A 27,844-nucleotide genomic window follows, 5' to 3' on the forward strand; every position below is an offset into this window, starting at 1 on the left:
GCACACCAACCTGTACACCTGGGCTGTCAGGAAAAGCCTCAAACTGGCTCTGTGAAGTGTTTGAGAGCAAATAAAGCATCTAGATATCATCCAAATAAACATCCTGCACATACCTACAAGTCCTCAAGTCCCCTCAGATAAAAGGAGGTTTAAAGAAACAGAAACAAGAAGCCCTCCCTCCTCCTTTTCACCTCTCATAAATGCAGATTTTCAACATTTACATTCCATTTTCTGGGAAGAATTTCCTCTCAACTCCAAAAAATTAATGAAGCCCATAGGGACTCTAGTTTTATGCCATGGACCTGCCATGTGTACAAAATACCCTCCTCTCTTTTCATCCCTCCTTTTCTGCGATAAAGAGGGTTGAAATCAATACACAAGGCTCTTCTCATCCTGCTTGCCTTCCAATTAGACATGGCCCTGATTTCCCCTCAGAAAAGAGAGGAATTAAACAAAATAAAATAAGCACAGAAAAACAGAGGAACCCCAGAAAAGGCAGTTTGTCTGTTTGCCTGACTGGCTTTCTTTGCCATTGGAGCTTAGATAATCCTGCTCCCCTGAGAGTGATTAATTTTTGATTCCTGGGTTATGCAGTCAGCTGTGCTTGTGCTCTTAATTAGAATGTCATGTCCGTAACCACGAGATGAACCTGCCACTCTTTGCACACTGACCTTTGTAGAGCTTAAATAGAATCAGAAATACAGCCCGGAGTGCTGCAAAGCCAGGACAGAACAGTGGTTTGAATTAGAAAGTGAATGTTTGTGCTAACCTGACTAATCCTACCTGAAGGACTGCAGGTGTGTGGAGGGGAGGAACACCATTTAATTAAGGACTAATATTTGCTGTAGGTTATTTTCAAAGAGCCTTATACTCAAGATTAGCATCCCTACTTCATGAGGTCAGAGACTAAATCTGATTTTTATGAGGAGACCTATAAAACCAACAACATGTTCAACAACAAAAAGTGGTTGGTTGGGTTAAGGCTGGTACACACTACGAGATTCTTCAAACCTTCACACATTTAGAGAGCACACACTTGATGATGACAAAAGATGGATCGCACAAGATCTCTCTCCTATGATGTGAGCAAAACACACACTAAAGCCCCGTTTCCACCAAGCGCTTGAGTTTGGTTCGTCTCAACACGGCAGACATTTTACAGCATCTCTACTGTGATCCTGGGACAGCTCTCGAAATAGCCAAGATGAGCTGTTTCACTATTTGGCACCCTCCCGTAGGGGTGCCAGACTAAACTAATCCGCTCTCAGAAGGTGGAGCTACAACACTGCAATCCGTTGATCGGTCAAAAGAATCGTCACTTACCGTGCGACAGTAGCTGTATCTCTCCTGGCAGCACAAAGCTTCCTCTGAAACAAAGCTTGATTACGCTACGTAACAAAGAGCCACATCCCAATCACAAAGAAGACATAAGCTGGGTGTCTCTCACTGTTAATCTTTGTTTACTGTGTCGCCGTAAACAATTAGCAGGGAACACTGTGTTTTCGCTGCTATGGCTATTTTTTTAACTGATGCAGCTATCGGCATCCTGCTTACACGACACCTACCAAAAGGGGGCAGGGTTGGCTGTGGAAACTCAAACAGGATCAGGCTTAATGGCGCTAACCTGTACCAAACTGTACTGATCTAAATGGACTGCTCAGCTTCTTAACACTCAGTATTACAAATCTTGCGTAGTAAAACATAACTTCAGTGTAAACGAACATGATGGATGAATGGGAAATAGCAATAATGGTTATTTTCAGCCTCTAGAAAAAACACAGAAAAAAAAGATAATGGAAAAAGTTGTGGAGACAGTGGGGATATGGGCTGTATGCATGATAGTGTGAGTTGGTGGTGAGTAAAGTCAACACAAGCATCACAGATAGATTTCTTACTTTCTTTCAGTCAGTCAGCTGAGCCAGCTCAGTCTTGATTGGTTTTGCTACGGCACACGTGACATTACACACTATACCCACTCAGTTTCTTTTTTTTTATTTTTTTATTGAGATTTTCAAGATCCGTAAGAATAACATTAATTGTGCTCGTGAATTTTCCTATAGAGAACATGAGATATGTTGAAAGAAAAAAAAAAGGAAAAACAGAAAAAATAAAAAAATATGTTAAAATAAATTTTATTAAATTGATTCAAAATAATAATGATAATAATGATGATAATAACAATAATAGTAATAACTTGAGAAATTATACACACAACCAATAACAGGTCAACCTAATCCAGAGCCACATGTATCCCAAATCCTGCTTCCTGCCAAGGCAGGGGCGAGACAAACAGAGCAAATGCAGAGATGCAAATTCACACATATTTATATAGCAAAATCTAATACACAAGTATCTATGAAGAAAAAATAAAACACCACAGGATTTCTAATCAAATGTATTAAACATGTTTATTATCTATGATCTCTGAATCAGAGGCTTTCTGAGCAGCCCTGACCAGAAAAAATTACTCCTAACACACCCCACACCACAGGAAATCACACACCATGTCATGTGCAAACATCAGACAATCCAGCCTTTTGCTGGCTTTGATCGTAAGGAGGAGATCAGGACAAATATCTGCCCCATTACCCTGTAGTGTGTTCCCGCCTTAAGGCTCTAAAATCTATCTGTTTGGTACAGGGAAGAGATGGTGGATTAGGTTTGACTCATGCATTACACTCCATCCCATGCACATTCATGTTAAACCTCCTCAATGCAACATCCAAACAGAAAGCTGAAGGAGTGAACTATCTTTTCTCGCTGCCATGAAACTCGGTCTGTACGTTGGAAGTGAGAACAGTCTGACAAGTTTTATCTGGTCCCTCTCTTTTTCAGTTTGGTAATTTCTTGGCTGTCTATAAGCTCACCCTACAAAAGAAGTAGCTCAACCAAGTATTGAATTGCAGTTTAAAGACTTGAAACAAAAAAAATCTGTTTCTGAGCCAGGCTGGGCCTTTCCCCCTGTCTTTTATCTTTATGCTAAGCCAAGCGTCTCTGCCAGCTCTGTGCTGAAGGTACAGACAGAGAGTAGTATCAACTGTGCTCTCTAAGCCTTGGCCAGTAAGTGAACAAGAACTTCACCCAAAACATCCAGGTTTTAGATCCACACCTCTACCTGCTCTGATTGTTTTTTTTCTTCAGATTAATTCAGTCGTGTCACATCCATTTATCCTTTGATTCCATGTATCTGCTTAAAGAGCAAACAATGCTGAACAATGCAGACTGAGCTGTCATGGGGCACACAACAATGCACACGCTTAAAGAGCCAACCCTCAGTGGCATTTCTTTCAGAGCACAATAAATCCTCCTCCTCTCATGGCTTCAGTCACAAGCTCTCCATCCTCCGTCCGCCTGCAGGCTGTGAGGTAGTTAAACCCACTCTGTCCCTCTGCAGGTTCTGGCTGCAGTTCAGCACAGAAGATGGACCTGGACCCGGTTCAGCCATCTCTCTTGACAACGTCTCCTTCAGTATGGACTGTTTCCTGGCATGTGAGTACTGTGAAAATGTTGAGTCTGTCTTTTTTTTTCCTCTGCCACTTTATCAAAGCCTGGTTGAGCTGATTGCTGGATTGATTGACCCTGACAAGGACGATGGGGAAAAAAAGAATTAATAATCAATACAGGTCTGCCCTATGTTCATGCTGTACGCTGATACAATTTGACTGACTGGCAGTTTTGCACACTTTGGAGCATTCATTAAGGACTCACTTATCAGTGATTTATTTATTCACAGCAGTTCCTCTGGCATGGTCCCAACACAGTGCATACTCTTCAGTTCAGAACTTTTAGCTACCAATAAACACTTTAAAAAGCTTCAAGTGTGGACAAACTGTAAAGAATATACTTACTAATGAACAGCAGTGGTGTGCACAGGGGTGGGATATTGTGGGGGCAGGGGGGTCGCACCCTTCGTGCCCCATTTGTTGAAAAACACGGGCAAAGAGCTTGACTTGGAAGCCAAAACCATGTGGGCTACAGTGTCCTCTTGGAAGCCAAAACACACAACAGTGCACTTTTGGGGGTCAAAATACATGCTAAAATGTCCTTGTGGTAGCCTTAACTGGTGCTTAAGTGCCCAATAAGTAGTAAAAACATACACTTAAGTTTGTCTTAGGAGCAAAAAAGCAGCTAAAGTGCCTTCTTTGGGGCCCAAAAGCGGGCTACAGTGCCCCCTTGGGAGCCAAAACATGTCCTTAAGTGTCCTCGTGGGAGCAATAACAAACACTAAGTTTCCTCTTGGGATCCACAATGCGCACCAGTGTGCCTTTCTTGGAGTCAAAATGTGGGCTAACGTGCCATTCCATAAAGTAGGATACATCCCTCTTTGGAACCAAAACACATGCTAAAGTGCCCAAATAGGAGATAGAATTAGGAGCAAAAACACACCTTAGTCTTGTCTTGGGAGAAAACATGCAGCTAAAGTGCATTCTCAGGGGCCAAAAAGCAGGCTCCAGTGCCCCCTTGGGAGCCAAAATACATGCTAAAATGCAATCTGTGGGGCCAAGAAGCAGGCTACAGTGCCTTCTTGGGAGCCAAAACACGTCCTTAAGTGTCCTCGTGGGAGCAATAACAAACACTTAAGTTCCCTCTCGGGATCCACAATGTGCACCAGTGTGCCTTTCTTGGAGCCAAAATGTGGGCTTAAGTGCCATTCCATAAAGCAGGAAACATCCCTCTTTGGAACCAAAACACTTGCTACAGTGCCCAATCAGGAGCAAAAACACACCTTAGTCTTGTCTTTGAAGCCAAAATGCAGTCTTAAGTGCCTTCTTGAGGACCAGGTGCCCTCATAGTGGCCAAAACACTTGCTTAAGTGCTCTTTTGGGAGTAAAAACACACGCTAAAGTCTTGTTTTGGGAGACAGAAAGTGCCCCAGTGTGTTCTTCTGGGAGCCAAAATGTGTCTGAAGCCCCCAGTTGGTGGCCAAAACCCATGCCAAAGTGCTGTTTTGGGAGCCAAGATGCGACTTAAGTGCTGGGCAAAAAAAGGAGGCAACAGTTCCTTCTTGGGAGCCAAAACACATGCTTTAGTGTCCAATTAAGGAAAAAACACACACTTAAGTCTTGTCTCGGGAGCCTAAATGTGCAACAGGGTGCCTTTTTTGGGGCCAAAATGTGGCTGAAGCAACCGCTTAGGTAGGGATGGGTACCAAATTAGGTACTTTTCTAGGTACCGACCGAATTCTGTCAAAAGTATCGGGTACCGATTCACGTAAAACCAAAAGGTACCATGTTTAGGTACCTGAACACATCCTTGTGACTGTGAGGGAGAGGAAGAGTAGACTATTTTACATGCTGGACATGAACACAGCATTGCAGAGATATATATTGGAGAATAAATATGTTAAATTGAAAAAATATCTATTTTATTACCAAACAAATTGATATTTTTTTACCACATAACCACAAAAAGGTACCAAAAATTTGTACCGTTGAATACTGGTACCGATTGCCAGGTACCAGGTATAGGTACTGTATTGTTTCAAATGTGAAAGGTACCCATCCCTACACTTGGGTGCCAAAATTTGGACTTAAGTACCTTCTTGGGATCCAACAAAATCTAAAGTACCCACTCAGGATCTTAAACACACACTACAGTGCCCACCAGGAAACCAAAATGTAGCTAAAGTGCCCACTAGGGAGCCAGAATGCAAGATACAGTGTCCACGAGGCACCCAAAACTAGCATTAAAGTACCCTCTTGGGAGCAAAACCACATGCTATAGTGCTTGGCTTGGGAGCCAAAACATGCGCTGAAGTGCCCTCCCTGCTGCTTAAAATGACTAGCAGCCCTCTTGGGTTGAAGAACATGCGCTTTATGTGTCTTTTTTCTTCTTTTTGCCCCCGCCCTTCAAACAGTCTGTGCACCTCACTGATATACAGCAGCTTTATTTTGACATGACAAAGATTTTGAGAATTAGGTTATTGGATCTTTTGGGCCCCCTCACGCTAAGAAACTTTGATTTGTCAGTAAATGCTAGAACAAGTATAAGTCTGCTGTCATGTAGCTGCCTGACTGATAAGGGGCTTTTTTCAGTATTGTTCTGTAGGCTCAGAAAGGTCAGGCCTCCTGTCACCTTTCCGTATATTTCCTGTAGGATAATTGAGATGGTTTGTCAGGATGAAGAAACAGCAGAAACATGACATCCCAGTCTGGCCTCAGGAGAATGAAAGGTCAGGGGTTCAGCGCGTCCCTTCCTCTCTGTCTACACGGAGGAACCTGTTTGAAGTGTGACGGGCATAATAATGTCCGAGCATTTCAACACCTGCATATAACTCTGACAATGAGTGAAAATGAAGCAGTGTTAAACCGACTTCGCCCAGGATTAGACTCAAGAAGCAGGGCCACGGGGGTCACCCTGACACGCTTTCTCTTCTGCCTCATTCTGACTAAATGTGATAATGGGCTGATTGGGCAAACTGACATTTTTTTTTTTTTTGGCTCTGGGTGGGAAGTTATTGGTGTGATGCAGTAAAGTCTTCTATGTAGAGATGAATAAGAGCTACTGATATTAAATTCAGATGTAGTTTTATTTTTATTATTTGAATTGTAATGTAAGAAATGCAGGAGCAGCTGGCTCTCTAAGTCTGCTCTCTTTTCACCTTCAGATGATGTTTTTCTGCAGATTTTATTCATCAACCGCAGATATTATCTGTGCTCCATTACCTGAATTGTAAAATCCAATCAGATAACATAGTTCACAGATAACACAGAGTTCATAAGCTGAATATGATGTGAGATATTGCTGTCAGTGTGGGCTGCAGCAGAATCTCCATCGCCTTGTATCAACACCGGCTTATTGGGTCAGAGGCTCTTTATTTAAAGAGATGACATTTTCCAGGAGATATTTGCACATCAATTGTGTTTTATGTCCTCTGGAGCAGGAACAGCTCTGGTCTGGCAGCGCTGAAAGATCATCCATCCATAATATGCTCACTTTCCAGATGGCAAGTTCTTCATCTAGACCAGGTATCCATTACCAGCAGTACGGCCACACATGCCACAGCCACATCTTATTGCCCATCAATCAGAGCAGCTGATGGGATGCTGAAGCGCAGCAAAGGAGCCATTTTCCAACAGCGACAGCCATGAGTGATTAGCGATATGGATCCCAGAGTGTTAAGACACATCCCTGTGACGTGTTTCGGTGAAAACATACAGAGAGCTCATTATATGGAGAATCAGCCATCCCTGACCTTTTCGTAACTCTTCTTCTCACTTCAGCCTGATGTATAGATTGGTAAGCATGTGGGCTTGATGATGCATCAGTTGCCCTTCAGGTGCTGGGCGAGGCTGTCGGTTCTTCAGTCTATCTTCAGCAGCTTCATTAAATTAGTTTATTGAGTGAGACGGCAGAAGAAGTTCATCTTTCTCTTTGTCACTCTGCTGTGAACCAACATGTCTTCACCACACGCTGAGCGGCATTAACGGCGGTACCTGCTTCCTCTGCAGTGACTCACCAGCATCACACAGGGAACATGGCTCCTCAGCTCTCGTCGCCTCGATCGCCTGAGATGATTAATGTTAGCTCAGTCTTTGTTGTTCAACTCATTTGATTGGTCGGTGCGACACCATACGACTGAAACGTACTTGTTTCATTGATTATCAGCCGGGTGATTAGAAACATCAAGACACAGCTTGGACCAGTAGGCACAGATGTTTTATAAACCTGGGTGTATTCACAGAGATTGTAAATACATTAGTGCTGATTAGGACCATTAACTCGCAGGTTTCTCTCCCAGGTTGTCTGCCACCTTCAGATTTTAAAACGTTTACAGAAGCAGTGCAGTCAGCTGAGAGATATTAGAAAGCATCCTTCATAGCTTGTTGTAAATATTATCACAGCACAGACGCTTTCAAACCCCTTGTTTCCCAAAGAAATAAAGCCAGCTGCCTATCTGCAGCAGCCTCAGATATTTGGATGGAAACAAGGTGCCCCCCCGCCCCCTCCCATGCCTGGCCTTTGGTAAGCTTCAGACAGCTTACGGCGCCCTGCTAATGAACAGTGACAGCCACGCAGGCTGCTGCCCTGCCCTCTGGTTCATGCTGCTCTGTGGTGGACCTGCTGAGTCCTGCTCCTGCTGCTGCTGCAGCATACCAATGCCGTGTCTGCGGCTGTAGCGTGTAACCCCCATGCTCGGAATGACAATGCAGTAAACCTTATTAGTGAGCTGGTTGAAGATATAAAAGTTTTGAACTTGTTGAAAACACGGAGCAGGCCTTAAGGTGCTCACTTACAGAGAGACGGTGTTGTGCCGAGTGCTGCTCCAAACAAGCGAGCGCACTGCAATCACAGGTGTGTAATATGAGATCCATTAAATCTGCACATAAACCCTGTCTGTATCAAAGCTCCCGAGCAGTGGAGACGAAGACAATCATATTTATTTGAGGATTACAGGGCGAGGGAATGAGCTATTGATTTTCTGGCTGACAGATTTTAGGAAAGCAGTGCTGAGCTTTTTTGAGCTCTGGAGCCAAAATTACACAATTCTTGACTCAGAGAAAGTTCTATTACGGACCACCAGCTGCAGAGTTTCGATTGTGTATAATGATACGTATCACCCACAGGATCATACACGTCCTTTTAACTCAAGCACAAATAATATCAATGTCAAGTTGTTAGCTCTAAGTCGAAGCAGGTGTTCGCAGACAAAACGGAATGGCACCATGCAGTCTCTTCCAAAGCCTTCAGCTGTTGAGGGAGCCCCCTGCCATATTGGCATAAACGGTGAGCCTAAAGCTAACAGGGGAGTGGGCTGGAGGGGGAGGGGGGGGCTGGTGGTAAAATGATTACATAGATAAAGATGAAATGTCTCATTCTGTCCCCTGATATACTCACCACAGCAGAAGAGCCTGATTTGTGCTCACCAAGGAGGCAAATGAGACGATGTGGGCTCCTCATTTGATCGTCACATTTACTGAGCGTGATGATGAATTTCTGCTGCATATCCAGCCTGTGCAGCTCTTCCTGCTACATTCTGGATACGTCACCTTTTCATAAATGTGCTGCTGATGTTATCTTACTTTAAAAGTAAAGCATGAAACCATTAACTCATACTTGCTGCAGCTCACCGTCTTTGTAAACCCTGTAGAGAATAACAGGCAGCCAATGTGTAGACTAACGTGATACTACTCTGCTGCTCCTCAAACAGGCCAGTATACAGCTAGAAACATGTACTTTTCTCTCCTTATGAAATCAGAATAACCCCTCCAACTGTGTTATCTTCCTCTCATGAGCCTTTTCCATATGCAGGAGAGAAATGAAGCTTTACAAGCAGGTCATTGACTCAGATGGAAGCATCTGCAGCATATTGTTTTGCATGTCTGAAGAGCAAAATTTCATCCAAAGACTGTAAATGTGGCTCTCCTGGGTGTTAATAGACTGAGGCTTTGTTGCGGTTGGACTAAATGAGCTTGGCTGCTTTCAGGCTAACACATTATGAGCCCGGTCTTTTGTCTCCAGCTCTGCTAAAAGAAGTTATAAATCAAAAGCAGGACGAGCAGAATAGCTGTAGGTCAAGATGTGAACCCTTGGCCTTTTTTTGTTTAGCACCATGGCGGTCTTATCAGCACTGCAAACAGATGTGAACCTTATCTGACTTCTCTGAAATAACCTCTAAAGTCTTCTGTTTTCCCAGCAAGCTACAAGAGGTCATGAGCATCAGAGCCACTGAGGGCGGTTTTCACAGAACTTTAAATCAAGCGCAAGAACAATGGGCAGAAGAAACTCAGACACATTTACAGCGTTCAAGCTGGGCACTGTTACTGAGTCTTTGGAAGGAGGAAGTTGAAAATAAGGCGTTAAAATCCAGAGCCATAAGACCCCAAATCTTAGTCAGAGTGGTCAATTTACAGACCCTCAGAGTAGCATCACTTCTCTGGCTTCAAAGATGTTCACAGGACTCAAGGAATGAGGCTGCTTGGTTAGATTTCAGAGTAAGACAGTGGGGTTCTACTCCTGAAAAAAGTTATAGATCATGTTAAAAAAGACTTAAACCTTAGTGAGACTCCTTTGATGATTAAGCCCATGTGAAGACAAAATATTCTTTCCTCTAGTTTTCCATGAGGGGATCACACTGACCATCTGTACCCTGCTGTAATCAAGCATGGTAACACGACTCCAATATGCATGGCCGGCCTACGTCTTCATGAAGCACTGATTATGAGAAGCATGGTCTCATCAGAGATACCACAGAGAACGTGAACAAGACTTTGGTGACTTGGGCTTATGTTAAGTCATTTTGGTCCAACACAGCCCTCTAACAACCCACCATTGTTTAAAATGATTGTCAAAGAAAGTGTCTCAATTTTTCAGACCAAGGTCCACTTATCCCTTCATAAAATCTTGTGGACCACCAGACTAAAAAGCCCCAGAACAACACCCCAGAGAACAAACTGATATACTATAAACTCACATTACACCTGTTAAAACTTGCTAGGGCTGCAACTTGTAAATAATCTGATTAGATTAATCTGTCAATTTTTTTTTTTTTTCAGTTAAAAGCATCCATCATGTTTCTTCAACTCCTTAATTCAGAACTAGTATTTTTTTTTTTTTCAGTTAAAAGCATCCATCATGTTTCTTCAACTCCTTAATTCAGAACTAGTATTTTTTACAATTACAGTGACTACAGAGTAAAAAAGTGCATTTAGTACATCATGGTTTGATGTTTTCTTCTAGAATGAGGGAGAAAACAGACCTGAAAATCTGAGTATAACCACATTACTGATATATTATTCCATAATATTTAAAATGACCACTATTTAAATACTTAAGTACTTTGGCTAAATTAAATTACTCATCTGCCTCTATTCCTAAATGGATAATTCTGCCTTTCTGCTTACATATAAGCAATGCACCACTCAGACCTTCTTTAAAAGAATTAAAAAACTTTTTTTCCCCTGTGGACTGGGCAACATGTGTTTGCTACTGTTAACTTAAGTTAACTTTAAATAAAAGGAAATTGTTTTGGCAGTTACTGAGCTTTCTCTAGGTCAGTAAATGTGTTGGACTAATAACAGAGTTATATTAGAGGCCCCATGAAAGCCACCTCAGGCTAGACCAAGTCACGGCCAAGCCCAGATTTTAAAAAGTCTAACACAAGACCTAGGGTTTGAAGGATTCAGATCAAGCAGTGGTCAAAGACACAGCACCATGGAGCATAGGTTAGTCCAAGACCTCACCTGATCCAGTTACTCAATAACTTTTGGAAAAAGCAGCTTATCAAAAAAACTTGAAGATCTTAAATCTCCTTTTAAAAGCAGAAATCTAAAAACTCAGGCCCTATCCCATTTCTCCATACAATGCTGAGTGCTTTTGTTGACGCCTGCACTTTGATGACTCATACTACAGAAAAGGGACATTTGTTGATAGGATTGAGTGTGTTTCAAGTGGCTGAGTGCACGGGGTATGTTTCTTTTAAAACAACTTGAACAGGGTATGACGCTGATCTTCTAATGTTGTAAAATACCAGCAGTGAACTTTCTGTGACCACACACACACTGCAGACATGAAGAAGATTCCCAGGAGTTGTAAGCTGCCTACATTAGGGGCCTAATCTACTAAAGATTTGCATGTAGACAAACACATGCAAACTTGATAGCACACACCAAGCTGATTTACCAGGTGCACCAAGGGTTGCGTCTGTCAAATGAACAAAATACCATGTGCAATCCATTTGCTTCATGAACATGCAGAATATATGCAGATCATCTAAAAGAAGGTGATACAGATTAAATCATTTAGCGCATGCAATTTGATTTGTCAAAACTAGAACTATTTGGGGTCGTTGCTTTTGCATATATAATTATAACGTTTAAAAAAGCAGGCGCAAACCGGCACAGCGTTACGCACAAACAGCTGTGGTCATCGTGGCATAAGTAGGACATAGAGGTGCAATAACAGACAAGGGCACGTGTCAACAAATTTGAACTGTCAGAAATAGAATAGTGAAGACATACCATCTGTCCACCGACGTCATTTCTGAGACGTCAATTGGAGCTTTGTGTTTTCACCAGCTGCACCCGTGCGTAATGAGTGTTTATCTCCTGCAATCTCCAGAGAGCACAGGAGATGAACCTCCCTCTTCATCTGTCGGCAGCTCAGTTGAAAGACCACTGTCACTGAATGACTTCTGGACATTCAGGGCATTGACAGTCAATGTCAGCCCAGACACAGCACCAACTAGCTGCTTCATGTGCGCAATGTTGGCCCAAGTGTCAGGGTTGAGTGTAAGCCCCACATTGGACCGAGCTCTCACCTCCTGCAGGTGTTTTTAATGCCTGCTGACTACTGAGTCAACCTGTGTACCTGTGAAAATGTCTTTTTTTTTAACCAAAGCCATGTTGAATAAATTTACAGCACATTAAAAACACTTTGAAAAACAGATTACCTCAATCAATTTGGAACTCAGCTTTGTTGAAACCAGACACATTTTCAAACTTTAAAGGAAGTGTCTAAAGCAGAAATGTGCTTAGATTTTTTCAATGTTTAGATATTGTGGTAGTTCCATTATTTGTTTTCACACTCTTAGATTCAGACACAAACAAATGTATTTATTTATTTATTTTTGTATTTGTTTTTATTTTTTTATTTTTTATTTTTTCATTTTTATTTTTTTTTAATTTTAGGGACAGAAAAGAATGACCAGGCTTTGGTGGATGGCCATCTGCCTGGACTAGGTTATTTAGAGTGGGCCAATGGGGGTGATGATAGGAGAGGTGATAGAGAAGACAGAGAAGAGAAAGGGAAAGGGGAAGGGAAGAAGGAAGGAGCTACTGCTGCTCAGTGTCAGTTGAACAACAAGGAGCCTCCTCCTCTTCCTCTTCACTGGTCTTGCCCTTCTTGTTCTTCTCCTTCAGCTCCTTCTCCTCTTGGCATTTCAGCTCCTTCAGTTCTTTCTTTTTGGCTTTGAGCTGTCTCCTCAGTGTCTTCTCCTCCTCCGTCTCCCTTTTGAAGACCTTCACAAAGAAGCTCCTCTTCTTCTGAGTGATGATGAGTTTCAGCTCTGTCCTCTCCTCCTCCAGCTCCTTGATTCTGGCCGTCAGAGTCTTTTCTTTCTGGGCCATTTCTTGTTTTTCCACCTCAGCCCCTTCAGCTCTGGTGGTTAGAGTCTTTTTCTGCTCAGACAGTGTGTTGTTTTCTTTTTGGAGCTCAAGGATTCTGATCTTCATGACCCTGGTCTCCTCCTCCTTCTCTTTGACTGTGTCAGTCAGTACCTGGTTCCTCTCCTCCAGGTGTCCCTTCTCCTCCTGGACCTTGCTGATTTGAGCGATCCACTCATTTCGCTTCTCCTCCATGTCTTTGGAGAACTGCTCCTGCAGGGCTTTGACTTTCTCCTCTATGTCTTTGGAGAACTGCTCCTGCAGGGCTTTGACTTTCTCCTCCCAAAGACCCTGTTTCTGGAGGACCAGGTTGTCTTTCCTCCTGAGCTGGGCTGTAGTCTGGATGAGTTTCTGGGAAAGGTCTTCTCTCTCCTTTCTGAGGTCCAGGATGGTGCTGTCCCTCTGCTGAAGCTGTAGTTTCAGGCTCCCCAGCTTCATCTGGCTCTCTGCGTGCAGAGAATCAGTCTTCTGGCTTTCCAAAGACGCCTTGAAAACCTGGTCCCTGAGCTCAGAGACTTTCTGCCTCTCTACCTGAAGTTGCGCAGACACATTTTCCAGCTGCTGCTTGTTGAGGCGCTGGGCGGCCTCCATCTGCTCCTCCTTGTACCTGAGGCTGGCTTTGAGCTGAGCGATCTCTGTCTCTTGTTGGGAGATGGTCTGGGTTTTCTGCTGGAGTTCCTCTTTGAACCCATTTTCCCTGAGGTCAATGAGGTTCTCCAGACGGTTCACCCTGTATTTCCCGTTGTGGATCCTGTAGCTCATTTTCATCTTTTCGTCAGACCAATTGCTGGCCCTCTCTCCCTGCTCCTGCCTCAGGCTTCGGATGGTCTGGTTGGCACCATCCAGGGCTTTCTTGAGTTCTTCGACCTGGGCTGATGTGGCTCCTTGAGGGGCGGCACGTGTAGCCTGGTTTCTTGGCTGTGTGTTTGAGTTCATTGCTCTTTGTATTTTTGTCTTTCAAAGACTGATGTAGATCTGAATCTCCTGAGTGGATTATCGACCGTACTCTTGGCTGTAGACCGTAGACTGTGATCTCTGTTGAAGATCTTACCAGGCTGTGATATGTCTGGCTGAAGGAGCTCTTTATGACCCTGAACCAACTGTGACATCACAATGGAGTCTCTGTGACATCATAATGGAGTCTCATAGCAACAGCAGAGTTCCACAGCTCCATGTTCAACATGTTTACTTTTAAATCTAACTTTCAGAATTTAAGTCACTCCAACAGACTAAAAAAATGGACTTCATCTCACTCAGCTCAAAGTGAGCTTGTCACAAAAACTGCTCCCCCTGGTGGCTGCAGCAGTATAGATCAAAAAACCCATCTCTCCTGTCATTCCAGATGGGCTGTGGTCAAACCTTAAAAAACGAATACACCTGGTAGAAATGTTTCTAACATCTGACTGTTTTAGTGATTTGAAGATATTATGGGCTGCCTTGTATTCAGGTTTTTTTTGTCTGAAAAGTTTTATTTTCAGTAGATATAAGAGGTTAAAAACAAGGCTTTATGTCACGTTTAACGATGATTGACAGCTTCTGTTCCTGTGTGTTTTTAGGGGGATTGCAAAATATGTCAGGAAGGAGAGCAAAGAAGAGATCAGACTCTCCAAAGAAAAAAATGTTAATATTTTTGTCACCTGGCTCCACTCAGATTCCCTCTGAGTGAATGACAAATACACCTCTGACTGACGATATTAAAGAGAACTTTCAAACACAGAAAAATTGTCTCATACCAAGGGTCTGTAACCTGCAGCTCTTTGACTCCTTTGCAATGACTCCTTGTAGCTTTAAAAAAAACCCATTGAAATACAGATTTTTACTTTTCTTACAGAGGTTTTTGATGTTTTATGATGTTGACACTAAATAAAATCATGTGTTAACATTTTGTTGAACTAAATATTCATCACATCTGTAAATAAAGCCTGCCACTGCTCTACTTTACCTCCTACAACATCAACAGCTCACCAACTTTCCATACACCTGTGGCTAACCTCAAGTTTTACAGCCTTGAAAAGATTACTAGATCTACAAAATTATCAAATCTGGATGAAAAAAAAAACAGATTTAGAAAGGAAAATAATAATAATAATAAGAAGAAGAACAAGAAGAAGAAGAAGAACAACAACAATAATAAAATAATAGTTGTCCATCTGCTCTCCCAAACTCTCCATGGTGACAGCAGGTAGCACACGCTGAATCCTCATTTAAAGAGGGCGGTTTGCTCCTGTTATCAGATGTGCACCCAGTCTTAGTAGATCACCTGCACCATGTCTACTAAAAGCACATGCAAATTTTTTTAGTTTGCACACGCAATTTAGCGCTCGTAATTTGGGATCCTGGTAGATCAGGCCCTCAGGCCTGTAGGCACGCATCTGAATACTATTGATCGGATCAGTGAATTCCTGATACTAACTGCCTTTAGCCACCTGCTGCAAAGTCAGAAGTGAGGCCTACTCTTACAGCAGTGACATGTGTCTCTACAGCAGAGAGAGCCACACTTAGAGTTTTATGTCTCTTGGTAGGGGATGTCCAGGACTGTCCTTTGCGTGTGTGTCTCACATGTACTGGACTGAGACACTTGTAGAGGGATGACCTTTTATTACAAAAAAACCCTATCTTTACAAACAGCCAATTAAAAACTGTTACAGAAAGGGGGATTGTCTTAATGGTCTTTTACAATATTAAAAAATGACTAATTTGATTCCTATAAAACCTGTTGTACTTGCTGTAAACCTGTAGAGAAAGCGACTGTTTCTTCTCTTCCAAACTGAACGCATTTTTAAAAAAGTGATGATAAACTGATGTCAGATTAGAGCGACACATTTACGGCAAACAGACTTCACTCCCATGTACTGTATTATATGAGTGATGAGACAGCTAAGCTATGAAAAGCTAACATTAAGCTAATGTTACGGTTTTAAGAAGCTATATTTTGTAGCTCCTGAATACAGTAAGGTTACCTTATCATAGCTTATGTAGCTAATGCAGCTCTAGAATGTATCTTAGCTGTCAAATCTTTCATGAACACACTTGTGAACCCTCCGCTCATGATGCAGTTGACTGAGAGGAAAATCTTGTGTCTGACAAAAGACGCTGATGGTGTGGTTGTCATTGGTGCACTGCTTGAACTTATCAGGGGACCTATTAGTGAATAATGTTAATACATGAGGGCGTTGAGAGCACATTTTGCCCTTAAGTGACCGCTATGTTTTGCTGTCAACACATCAAGTTTAGTTAGTGGCTTTAATGAAATTCCTGAAATTCTCACTGATAGCAAAATCTTTGTGAATGAAAATGCAAGTAATCATATGGAGGTAGCACAAAATAAAGGAAATAAGATAAAATGTTTATGACAAGGGGCAACTGTGCAAAACACTACTATTGTGTGTAATGAGACAGATAGCATATTTATCTCCTCAAAGAGGCTGTAAACTGGTCTTTACAGATTGTCCCTCTCTTTAATTACATTAAGAGAAATTTCTCAATTAGAAAACTCAAAGAATCCTGGAATCTTCTCTCCACTCAGTTTTCAAAGATTCAGAGTCCCCTTGTTTTTAGTGTAACGTCTGCATGTGGACGGCTCAAGAAGCTCAGGGCGACCCAAACACACAAACAATTTAACGTTTTTGCAGCAAGATTAAACTGCAGCTGTGGTCCGAACAGCTCATTTCTTTACCCATACATGATCTACGAGGTGGGATTTTATGGATAAGATTCTCACATAGACATTGGAGGAACAAAATGTTGATATGGCAGTATGTTGCTATACTGTGTCCTCTGATACAGTATCAATATTTCAACTCTGAATGTCGATATTTTTGTAAATGTAAATATTTATACACTGCCTGGCCATGTGTAAAAATGATGTCTCATGCTCCCTGAACCACTCTTTCCCAATCTGAGCCCGATGAGTCCTGGTATTGTCATCTTGGAATATGGCCGTGCCATCAGGGAAGAAAAACTCCATTGATGGAATAACCTGGTCATTCAGTATATTCAGGTGGTCAGCTGACCTCATTCTTTGAGCACAGACTGTTGCTGAACCTTGACCTGACCAACTGCAGCAACCCCAGATCATAGCACTGCCCCCACAGGCTTGGACAGTAGGTGCTAGGCATGATGGGTGATTGCTTCATCTGCCTCTCTTCTTACCCTGATGGTCCACCTCTCTGGAACAGGGTCAATCTGGACTCACCAGACCACATGACCTTCTTCCATTGTCCCAGAGTCCAATCTTTATGCTCCCAGTTAGCCTCACTGATTGCTGACTGACAGCAGTCTGACTCTACCATCTTCAATGAAGATCTTGGTGAAAAATTAATGCAACACTGGAGGAGCATAAATCTTGTGACATTGCAGAAGCTTATCCAAACAATGCCACAGCGAATGTGTGCTGTAACTGAAGCCAAAAGCAGTCCAATTAAATATTACACTGTGTGACCTTTTTTTTAGTAGCAACTTTTTTGGGGCCAGGCAGTGTATATTTGCCAAGTTGGAAGTAAAATACAACTTAACTTTTTAACGCTTTGTTTACGTCAATTGACATTTATTAGTTTCACCAACAGAATAGATCTTTCACCCAATAGTTTCTTTGCAATATTAGTTTAATGTCACAGTAGTCTAAGTGACAAACTTGATGTTTCCAAGTTAAGTATGTTTGTAACACTGGATCTGACTTTCAGTATTTTAAAAACTAAAGTAGAAAAGTTGTTTTCAATAAAATAGCTGCATCGCTGCTGTTTGCCACAACCCTTAAAGCCCACTCCACCTCCTCCTTTTCACTTGTTTCTGGATGAACCTACAGCTAAGTTGAGCCAGAATTTTCAGTATTGTTACCACCAATGCTACGATGATAAAGCTTTTCCAAACACTTTTGGAGATACTGCTAAAACTTTGACTTCTGTTTGTTTTAGAAAGGCTAAGCTTAAAAAAGTAAAGCAATGATGATTTAACCATGAAAATCAAATGTGTTTCCTCCAGGATGTTATTTCCCTGTTTCTGGACATTCATTTTGATATATTTATAACCACTCATGTATTCCTGGTAAAGTATTTTGTTATGTTGTTCAGCTGACAGGCTTGCATTGATTGTTCCTGTAGCGTCTGCAGCCTCTCATCAGATGTGGCAGCGGCTTTCTCCTCACACAGCTCGGGCCAATCTTTTATACCACTGATTGCAGAGCATGGACCTAATCAAAGAAATCGATTCATCTGTTCAGCAACCGTCTGAACTCCTGCTTGCTCCCCTCTGGTGAAAACCTGAGAATAGGAACAGGTGACTGTTTTTCCAGGTCAGTGCACAGCTATTACAGCAGCTGAAAGCACAAGTCTGTCTCCTCTCAGGATCTTTAAAAATAACCATAGGTTTCTCTTTTCAAGTCATTAAAGCCAATCAGTGAAGTCTTTTGCCTGGGAGGCCTAATCCTGGGTAATAATTTGAGGAGGAGAGATCAAGGTAGAAGTGAGCTATGATCTCAGTCTTGGGGAAGCGAAGCTGCTGGAGGCTTGATGGATTGCTACAAAACACAGTGACTCAATGTGCTTACCCATCTACTGCAGAAACAGACAGAGTGGAGAGGAGCTGGATGTTATGTATTCCTCTCCCTCTGCGGCGCTATTGGTGGTACAAATGAAAGAATGACCCCTGCTGGTGGTTCCACATTTTCTGGGCCAGTGAGGGGTCTGCTACCTCTGTGCCTAGATGTTTTTTTCTGCTTCTTCATTGTTTCAGTGCCAGGATTTCATCGTGAAACTCTGAAATTAGTGTGCTGTGTTTCTTTTCAGCCAACGGCGAGTTCCCCCCGGTGGTGACCAGCACAACCAGGCTGCCTTTTAGACCAACCAACAGGACTACACCGCCATCTTTTAGAAGCCCCCTGATGAACCACCCTGTCACTGATAACTGTAAGTGTGAGCTTAATTACCTCTGGAAAAGTGGGAGTGAGAGTGCAGCTCAGATGGATGTAATCTCCAGGCTGACATTTTCTCTGCGCCTGTTTCTCTTTCTGTCTTTTTCTGCTCTCTCTGCCTCACACACACACATACACACACACACACTTGCACGCATTAATGATTCACAATTAATCTACACGTGCTGAGCATTACTTGATGCAGGGGCTGCAGTAAAGTAAGTGTGCCCCCTACTGGTCAGCCGTGTATGAGCATGTGAGTGAGTGCTGCAGAGATCTGCTCTGGCATCAAATGGAGCAGGACGGGCAGTTTTGAAGTGTTAAATCCTCCAATTTGTCTCCAGAGAATGTCAATGGAGCCACTTAAACAGACTTGACATTTTCCACCTAGCACTCCCTCCCCCCCTGCTCCAAAAGGGTAAAGACAAGCACAGATTCAATTTCTATATCTGAAGTCATAAGTTACAATTACTTTCATATCACACCTGCTCCAACGCTCAATTCTTTAACCAGCAGCTTGAAGGCTCCAGGTGCTCTGGACTTGCTGGAGTCTCTTTGCCTTAAGTGTCCTCTGCTCCTGTCTCAGAGTAACTCTTGCACAGTTTTTGACTCTTCCATTCCCCCTGCTTCTCTGAGCTGTTTTGCTGCTGAGTACGCTTTAACACAGCATTTGTATAAACGCTGAATGAGTGTAATTTTTCTCTCAGCTTCTGTGACTTTTCAGTTTTCCAGCCCAAACAGATGATTGGTCCGAGCAGTGTTCCCACACTCCAGGATTGTAATTGCATCCATCTATAGCTTGTTTTCTCTCCCAGACAGCATGAAAGCCTTTTATGACATTCATACTGTTATAGCCCAGCAAATCAATTTTGTAGGGTACAGAGGCTCGCCTTCTCTTTGAAACTGGTTAGAGGACTCAGACTCACTCCATTCAGTCCCACTGAAAGACTGTGTCCAATCGTTATGATGCACTTGAACTTAAAAACAATTATACTCACAGGATTAAAGAGAGTGGAGACGACCAGTTTTTCTGATAAGATAATACTAAAGTGTCCAGAAAAATGCCTTTCATCATAAGGCAAGTGTCTGTATATAGATCTGATTCATGATTGTTGCTCTGATGATATTATGGTGAGTTTTGGATTAAGTTTGTACTTTGATTCTACATGAGACATATACTAGGTTTCCTGATTGTTTCCTTATACAGTAAGAAAAGTAAAGAGCAGGGAGTAAAAAAAAGATTGAAAAAATGTTATTCAGCTGATAATATATGCCTGATCAAAATTTAAAGACCAGTTGTAATATGGAAGAATTTATATTTTCAACCGTTTGATCATAAGAAGATTTTAAGTAGAGTTTCAAAATGCAAAACAAGAGAAATGGTAGTGAGAAAAAAAATGTGCGATCAATTTTCCTCAGCTGATCAAAAGTTTAAGACCATATCCTTTAAAAGACAAAATTTGTACAAAACTCTCCATCACTGCTGAGTCAGACAGCCATTTTGGATTTCTTTAAAAATCCTGAGGGTTATGGAACAAAAAAGTCAAGAAGTAGACCCAAAAAAAAATTCACCAGTGCTGAGCTAGAGGATCTGATTGGACAGAGGGACAATCCTGGACCCAAATTAAGGTCGTTACTGGAGCCAACTGCAGCCCAATAACCATCAGACGCCATCTGAGAGAGAAGAGCTTTAAGAACAAAACACGTCTTCAAAGACCTCGTCTCCTTCAACGCCACAAACTCACCGTTTGGACTTTTTCAGAGAGCAGCAAACATGGGACACTGAAAGGTGAAGAAAGTTTGATTCTCTGAGGAGAAAAAACTGAACCTTGACGTCCTGATGGCTTCAACGTTACTGACATGACCAGGAGATCCCACTGGAGATGTTTTCACGGCGGCACAGTGGAGGGGGCGCCATCATGATCTGGGGCTTTTTCCTTCAATGGACCAATGGAGCTTCAGGTTGGTCAGGGGCGTCAAACGGCGGCTGGCTCTGTGGAGATGTTGCAGGGGGCCTCCTTCATGACTGAGGGCCCTGGACTGTGTGGGAATGACTGGGTTTCTGGACTTCTTCCAGAGGAATCAGCTCACTCTTTGGACCATCCTGATGTTCCCCTGATCTAAATCACTCTGCCAACATTTTGGGGATGGATGGAGAGGGACGGTTACAGAAATGGACATCAGGTCCAGACAGTGGATGATCCTCCGTGAAGACATCTTCACCACTTGGAGCAACGTTCACAACAAACCTCCCGACATCTAGAACAAGAACAGTGGTGCTCCTCCTCATCACTGGGTCCTTTTTTCAAAATTTGATTTCTATTTCTATAGGGGATCTCATATTTTTTTTGAGCTGTGGTCTTAAACTTTTGATCAGCTGATGAGCAGTCTGTTTCACTTTAATTGTTGTTTTCACTAAACCGCTTACTCATGTTTTTTTTATGTCTCACCCTCTTTCTTCTTTTTGTATTTTGAAGCTCTACTTATAACCTTTTTAAGATCCAACAGAGCATTATGTAAAATATTTCCCTTCCTCAACTAATCCTAAAATTTTGATGAGGTTTGTTTGTAAGAAAGTCTTTTTTACAGGTTAAGAATAAGGTTGCTCCCCTTACTTTGTTTCTCATGGCTCTGAATCTATAACAATCTCAAAAGTAAAACTTTTTCTTCTCAATGCAATTTGCACTTTTTGTCTAATGTTTCGAAATATAAAAAAAAAATACTCTTTTTGCCTTTGTCTGACACTAATCCTTCTTTCTTTATCTTTTGCTCATTTGTTTTCTTTCTGTACTTTCTGTTGAAGCCTAACAAAGTTAGGGGAGTACACTGTTAATCTGCAGACTTCTCCTTTAAGCCTCAACAAACACAAGGCTCCCTGCACTGCACATCCACAAATTAGAGCATATTTTTCTGCTGAACAGCCCCTGACTGCCAATAAAAGTAGGGCTGATGTCTGGCTTCAACATCATGGTTCAGCTGCAATCAACAGGGACAGATAGTCTACATGGTGTCCTGCTCTAATGTGCTCATATCTGGAGGTTTAGCGCAGTGACTTGTCTGATTCAGTGCCTCTAATGTGGGTCACTCTACAGTCATGAGCACAGAGCTGTTGTTTCCTCTCGGGGGTCAAACTGGGACGATAACAGATGCGATGCAAGTGTTTGGCCAGCTAACATGATTTGATAATGTTACGGGGTTATGGGTTGAGCTGGAGCAACGGCACGGGTCAGTCAGTAAACACACTCAGTCTGTGCTGAGTCTAAGCAGAGCATTTAAGGGAACATATTACACACTGAATTCCATAAATGCTATTCAACACAGAGGAAGTTTGCTGACAAGATTAAGCTGCAAGGTTAGCGAGAACACATTGATTTGAATGTGCTTACACAGGTAATACTCGCCATGGATACAATAAAGCCAGCAGACTTAAATCTCTTCAGAGGAAGACGGGGCTTTGAGACCACACCGCTCTTGCCCTTGTGATTATCATAGATATTAACTTGGAGGAAAGAAGTTGAACTTGCAGTTACACCTCGGCCGTTTCAAAGACAGCCCGGAGCGGTTAACATTCGCCAGGCGTCTCCTTCCTCCCCTTGTGGAGCTGATGCTTTGACGTCTGCGGGGCTGGACAGGAAGCCTGATGAGGGTTGGAGCTCAGCAGACCTGTCATTCCAACACGGCTCTCCACTTCCCCTGACACGCTCGATGATTAACCTCACCGAACATCAGCGTCTCTTCTTTCAGCCTCACCTTCATCTCTGTTCTCCGTGGCTCCATATCTGGGCTGAGAACATCCCCCCTTTGTTTCTCCATTTGCTTCCAGTCTGGCTGTCACTTGGCTCACATAACTGCGCTCCTGTCTGTCTGATCTCAACGAGTCCATCCTCATCCTTCTCCTCTTTTTTTATTCTTCCCTTCACCCTGACTTCACCTTCATACTCTCTTTTTTCTTCTTGCTCTTTCCCCCCGTCTCCATTGATTCACTACTCTGGCAGCAGTCACTTTCATTTCTCAAGACTGCCCTACTGTGTGGCAGCCGCCTCTCGGTGCTGACTCATCGCTTGCTTTTTAAAGGGAGAAGTGAAAAAGTCAACCTAGATGAGCGTGCTTCCTTTTCTGTCTGTGATTACCTCTCCTGATGGGAAAGCATCGCATCGCCGGGCTCAAAATGAGATCCCAACTCCTTTCCCTCTCTGGCCATTTACTGTAGGAGGAAGGTTGTGTGTGTTTGTGTGTGTGTTTCTTACCACCGTTGTTGTTTTCAGGTTCTTTTCAGACAATAAAAACGTTTCCCAGTACACTGTCAGGATGCAACAAAATATCTTATGTACACCTTCTCTGCAGGAGTGTGGCAGGATGTCGGAGCATTAGCATCTTTGAACAGACAGCACATTTTCATATCAAGGTGTTCTACTTCTGCTCCGACAACAACAACAGACAACAACAGAAAGTTCTGTTGAGATGAAAACTGGCACGAAATCAAAGGCAGAAGGGAGGCTGATTGAAGCAACGCGATTGGCTCTTGAAAATAACTGACAGCAGATGTTGGTGCCTGAGTTTTGGCCATTACGCGCAAGCTAATTAGCAGCAGGATGGAAATATGAGTCTGTGCTTCATTCTTTACTCATTCACAAACACCGGCCTGCGGCAAACAGCTAGCTATTTGTTGCTACTTTGGGTTTTAGAGTGGAAACATTAGTCACCAAGACAGATATGAGACTGATAACGAGCAGTGCCACGCTAAACAGGCTTTCCTAATTAATTGGGCTCTTGTGCTCTATAAGCTTCACACTTAACATGCAGATCCGTTCGTAGCTTGCCAGCCTTGATCCATCTTTCTAATGGTTGGCCCAAGGAGGACAACTGTCACTGGATAAGGAGGAGACGCCACAGAATGAAAAGTTCATGCAAAGTTTTCATAAGCACGTTTTGGAGTGCATAATGAGGCAAATGTGAAATTAGGCAGAAGTATTATTAATCAGAAATATGCTCCAAGCATGCAAAAAAACAAGTCAGCAGATGTCTTTGCTCTGACTTTTAACACCCGTCTGAAGAAGTCTGAGTGAAAAGTGCTGCAGACAACTCCGAGACAGACTGTTGTTGAGACGACTCGAGAGCTTGTGAATCATTTCAAACTGACACTAAATCACATCCTGATAATCAGACGGTATTGTCTTTGATTTTCTCTTCAGGGTATCTATTCTTCCTCTTCATTTGTTCTGCTCTTGTCGGTTTCCGTCCTTCCCAGAGCTGAGACGTGTCAGCCCCTTTTTTCACAAGTGTTTTCGACGTCATGTCTTCTCACTTTCTCAGATCTCCCACAGCAGCACAGTATTGATGTTCTAGTGTGTGATTTCACATTGCATTAAAGTGTTACAGGAGCTACACAGACAGCAGGAGCAGGACATGCTCACACACACACGCACCTCTGCCTGCTCCACCAGCTCACAGTGATCCCTGCTCACCTCTGTAACATCTCTGTTACTACCCTCAGTGCTGGCACGGCAGCAGGACACCTGAGAGTGGGTTTAAACAACTTCAAGATGTACTTTTTTCCAACTTTAAAAAGTTATTATAGTTGCTATTATTTCATCTTTGTTACTGGTATCTGAACACATCAAAGATATGTTCATTTGTAGGCATTAGACTGACAAACACGGTGCTCTGCTGTCTGATTGTTTGGTCTTATTTGAGGATAAGTTCCATTTAATGAACAGTACAGTGATGCCTTGACTTAGGAGTTTAAATCATTCTGTGACGGAGCTTGAAATTTAAATTACTGTTTCGTCAAATCAGTTCCCCCCATTGAAATGAATTGAAATCCTATTCATCTGCTCCAGACCCCCCAAAAAACATCATTTTTTGGGCTACATGTTTTTAAATCAGAAAATTTTTTGAATTAATAATAAATATTGTATTACACCACAATACAATAGAACGTACTGCCATGAACTCAGTATTAATCTTGGAGATCAGACGACTTAAAGATGATGACGCTGGTGGAAGATCAGAGCTGAACTGAATAACTTAATCTTATTTGCTGTTTTTTGCCCTTTTCTCCACACTTACCTCACTTTCATCTGCAGCTGCTTTCCATAAAAACATGTCCAATGAGCTCTGTTTCATACTCCCTTTCAGGTGTTTCTAAATTAATTGGGCAAGTGTCATTAAATAGTGCTGCAGCACGCCCAGTTACAACTTTTTCTGGGTGTTTTTTTGAGTTAAGTCTGAAACTTTTGCAGGATAACTGAAAGCAGAAATGTGAGAACAGCAGTGATGATTCCTCTGTGAGCAAACCACTTGGTTTAAATGTGTGAATGGTACCGCTAGGTGGTACATCTCTCTGTTTTTGCTTTGTCATATATCATATATTAGTTCAAGCAGGCTACGACGTCAAGCTCTAACAGCTTAGCTGTCATCATCGGTTTCGGATCAGCTGATTGCTCGGCTGACTCCCGTGTCCACCTCCTATTGGAAAATTTCATACAGAGCAGGCTATTTAAACAGCTCTAGCCCAGCCTCCTTTCTGCTTCCTCTGCTGACATTTTGCAACCCACCTCCACCTCAGCTCCTCCTGTCAATATTTACATGCAGACTTTTTTCTCATTCGGATTATAATCATTCCGATTGAAGCTCTCAGGCCAACTGTTTACATGTTAAGTGATCTATTCTGATCTGGTGTTTACATGTGCCATATTTTTCATGGACTTTTTTAAATAGTTCAGTATTTCTTCTTTTCCTACCGTCTAAGCGTGCGACAATGTCTGGTTCTTTGAGAGTTTGTATTAAAAACAAACTTTCCGACGCGGACTAGTGCTGTGTGCTCTGTTTGGAAGACGCCATGTTTCCATGTGAGTAAACGTCCTACGTCACTGCTTGTTTACGTCAGGACAGAGCGTGCGCAGACAGAACCCAGCCTGACAACTTTCCGATTCACCGTTTACATGACAGGATTTTGCTTTAAACCGGAATGGGAAAAGGAAAATTCTACCCACGTGCATCAGAGTGAAATTCCATTCGGATTCGGCCTGTTTATTCTGAATAAGGTGTTTATATGGAGCATTGTCATTCCGTTTGGGCTTCTAATCCGATTCTATTCGGAATATTTGGCTCCATGTAGACGTGGCTAATGTATCCATGCCGATTGCTCTGCTCTGTCTGGGTTTTTATTTTTGCTGCTGCGCTCCCTGCTTATGCTGTTCACGATGGCTCGTGATGGGCAGGAAGGTGTGCTCGTCCTGCCTCAGGCTTTTCACATAAGGGCGTGGAAGAGCAGGGAGTCCCAGAACAGAACCATACCTCCAAATAAAACTGTGCAAGTTAATAAAGATTATTCTGACAAAGTGGCCCTGACTGAAACATATTATCTTGAGAGACTCAGTCAAGTTGTGAGCTAGTCAGTGTGTGCATTCCCGACTGAGCCGAGGATCTTCCCCATCTGAGTTGTTTGCTGCTGTCCTGGGATGAGCCTCAAACTCTACCCACTTAACCCATTGATGTCACAGGATCCTTTTTTTTTTTTTTTTTTTTCCTTCCCCTTGTCTGCATTATCTTTTCTGCTGAGCACTGTGTTATGTGACAGCGTTGAAAAGACCAATGCATTTTTTTTCTAGCAGTCAGAGAGATGTGGATATGATTAACTGCTATAGTGACCATCACCAGCCCTCCCTGTAGGCTACTCCATCATTCTAAACTTTATTTAACCCCTGATGTGAGCTGAAGGGGAGGGCAGTGCCACACCACAGTGTGAAAGAAGGGGAAATAATGACAGGCAGGACGAGACAAGACAAACAGAAGGGAGGACAAACGTCTGCTATTGTTGATTTAAGATAGCAGTTCAAGTGCTGGGCTAATTCAATACAGGAAGTAAAGGTTGTACGAAACCAGATGTCACAGGATGCTGGACAGGTGTTGCAGTGTCACTGTGGCCAGCAGTGGGGGTATCTGGAGCTGGCTTGGACCTTGAATTTTAGCTCTCAACTCAAAGCAAAGAATCATCCAAGAAATCTTGAAAAGCTTGTTAGTTGGGACACTCATAAATCAAGGTACCATTGTTTATCAGGCTGATCAGAAGCTAAGCTAATGGAGGCAAAGCTAAAACAAAGTGAAAAGAAAAACATCGGAATCAGAAAATGAATTCTCTGGAACTTTTTGAAATTGTGGTTTGAGTCACAATACTTCATTCAAAACTTTCCAGAAACCTGCCTTGGCTCTGGCATCTTGTTTATTTGTCTTTGTTGTTTACATAGACAGAGATGTTTGTAGTCTGTTGTAATTATGCGCAGGTGAGGAACAGACTGTCAGTGTAACAATCCAATCAGAGGCTTTTCTCCAAACTGTCTTTGTGTCTCTCTCCCTCTCAGATTCTTTTGTTTTCTTTCTTTCACACTTTTGTTTTGGATGTGTTTGAAATGATTCACACTGATCAAGGTGAACTGCAAAGCCCCTTTTCTCTGACAGGGGCGGCTCTTTGTTGTGACGATGGTGTTCCACCTGTGGTAGAGTTGATAGAAAAGGAGATTCATGTTAAAGTCAAGAAGAGTTAAAGTTACTCAGTGTGTGTGTGAGTGTGTGTGTGTAAGCATGTGTGAGCGTGCAGGTCAGAGGGCTGATGAGGGAGCACACCAATTATTAGAGCAGACTATCATCTGTGAGAGCACATCTTGTTTTTGTTTGCACAGCCAAGTGCCTATCACAGAGTGGCTCATTAGGCCAGATGGGTGGCGTGTGTGTGGGAGTGTGTGTGAGTGTGGGGCCATGTTTGTATGTGTGCAGAGCAACCCACTCATCATGATAGACGAACAGGATCGATCTGTTAAGTGTGAAACCACGC

The 27,844-nt window shown here is 42.6% G+C and overlaps 1 protein-coding gene across 3 annotated transcripts in view; it reads left to right on the plus strand.

Annotated features, from left to right (window-relative positions):
• The window catches only part of alk (ALK receptor tyrosine kinase), a 644,227-nt gene that overhangs the window by 549,102 nt on the left and 67,281 nt on the right, over window positions 1–27,844 (plus strand). For all 3 annotated transcript variants that reach the window (XM_074691249.1, XM_074691250.1, XM_074691251.1), the window contains exons 10-11: window positions 3,395–3,489; window positions 18,887–19,006. In XM_074691249.1, the coding sequence (XP_074547350.1) occupies window positions 3,395–3,489; window positions 18,887–19,006 (215 nt within the window). The remainder of the gene's footprint in view (window positions 1–3,394; window positions 3,490–18,886; window positions 19,007–27,844) is intronic.

This window comes from Halichoeres trimaculatus, unplaced genomic scaffold, assembly GCF_033239565.1.
Source record: "Halichoeres trimaculatus isolate MK-OKI-2021-1 unplaced genomic scaffold, fHalTri1.1 fHalTri1_scaffold_17, whole genome shotgun sequence".
NCBI lineage: Eukaryota > Metazoa > Chordata > Actinopteri > Labriformes > Labridae > Halichoeres > Halichoeres trimaculatus.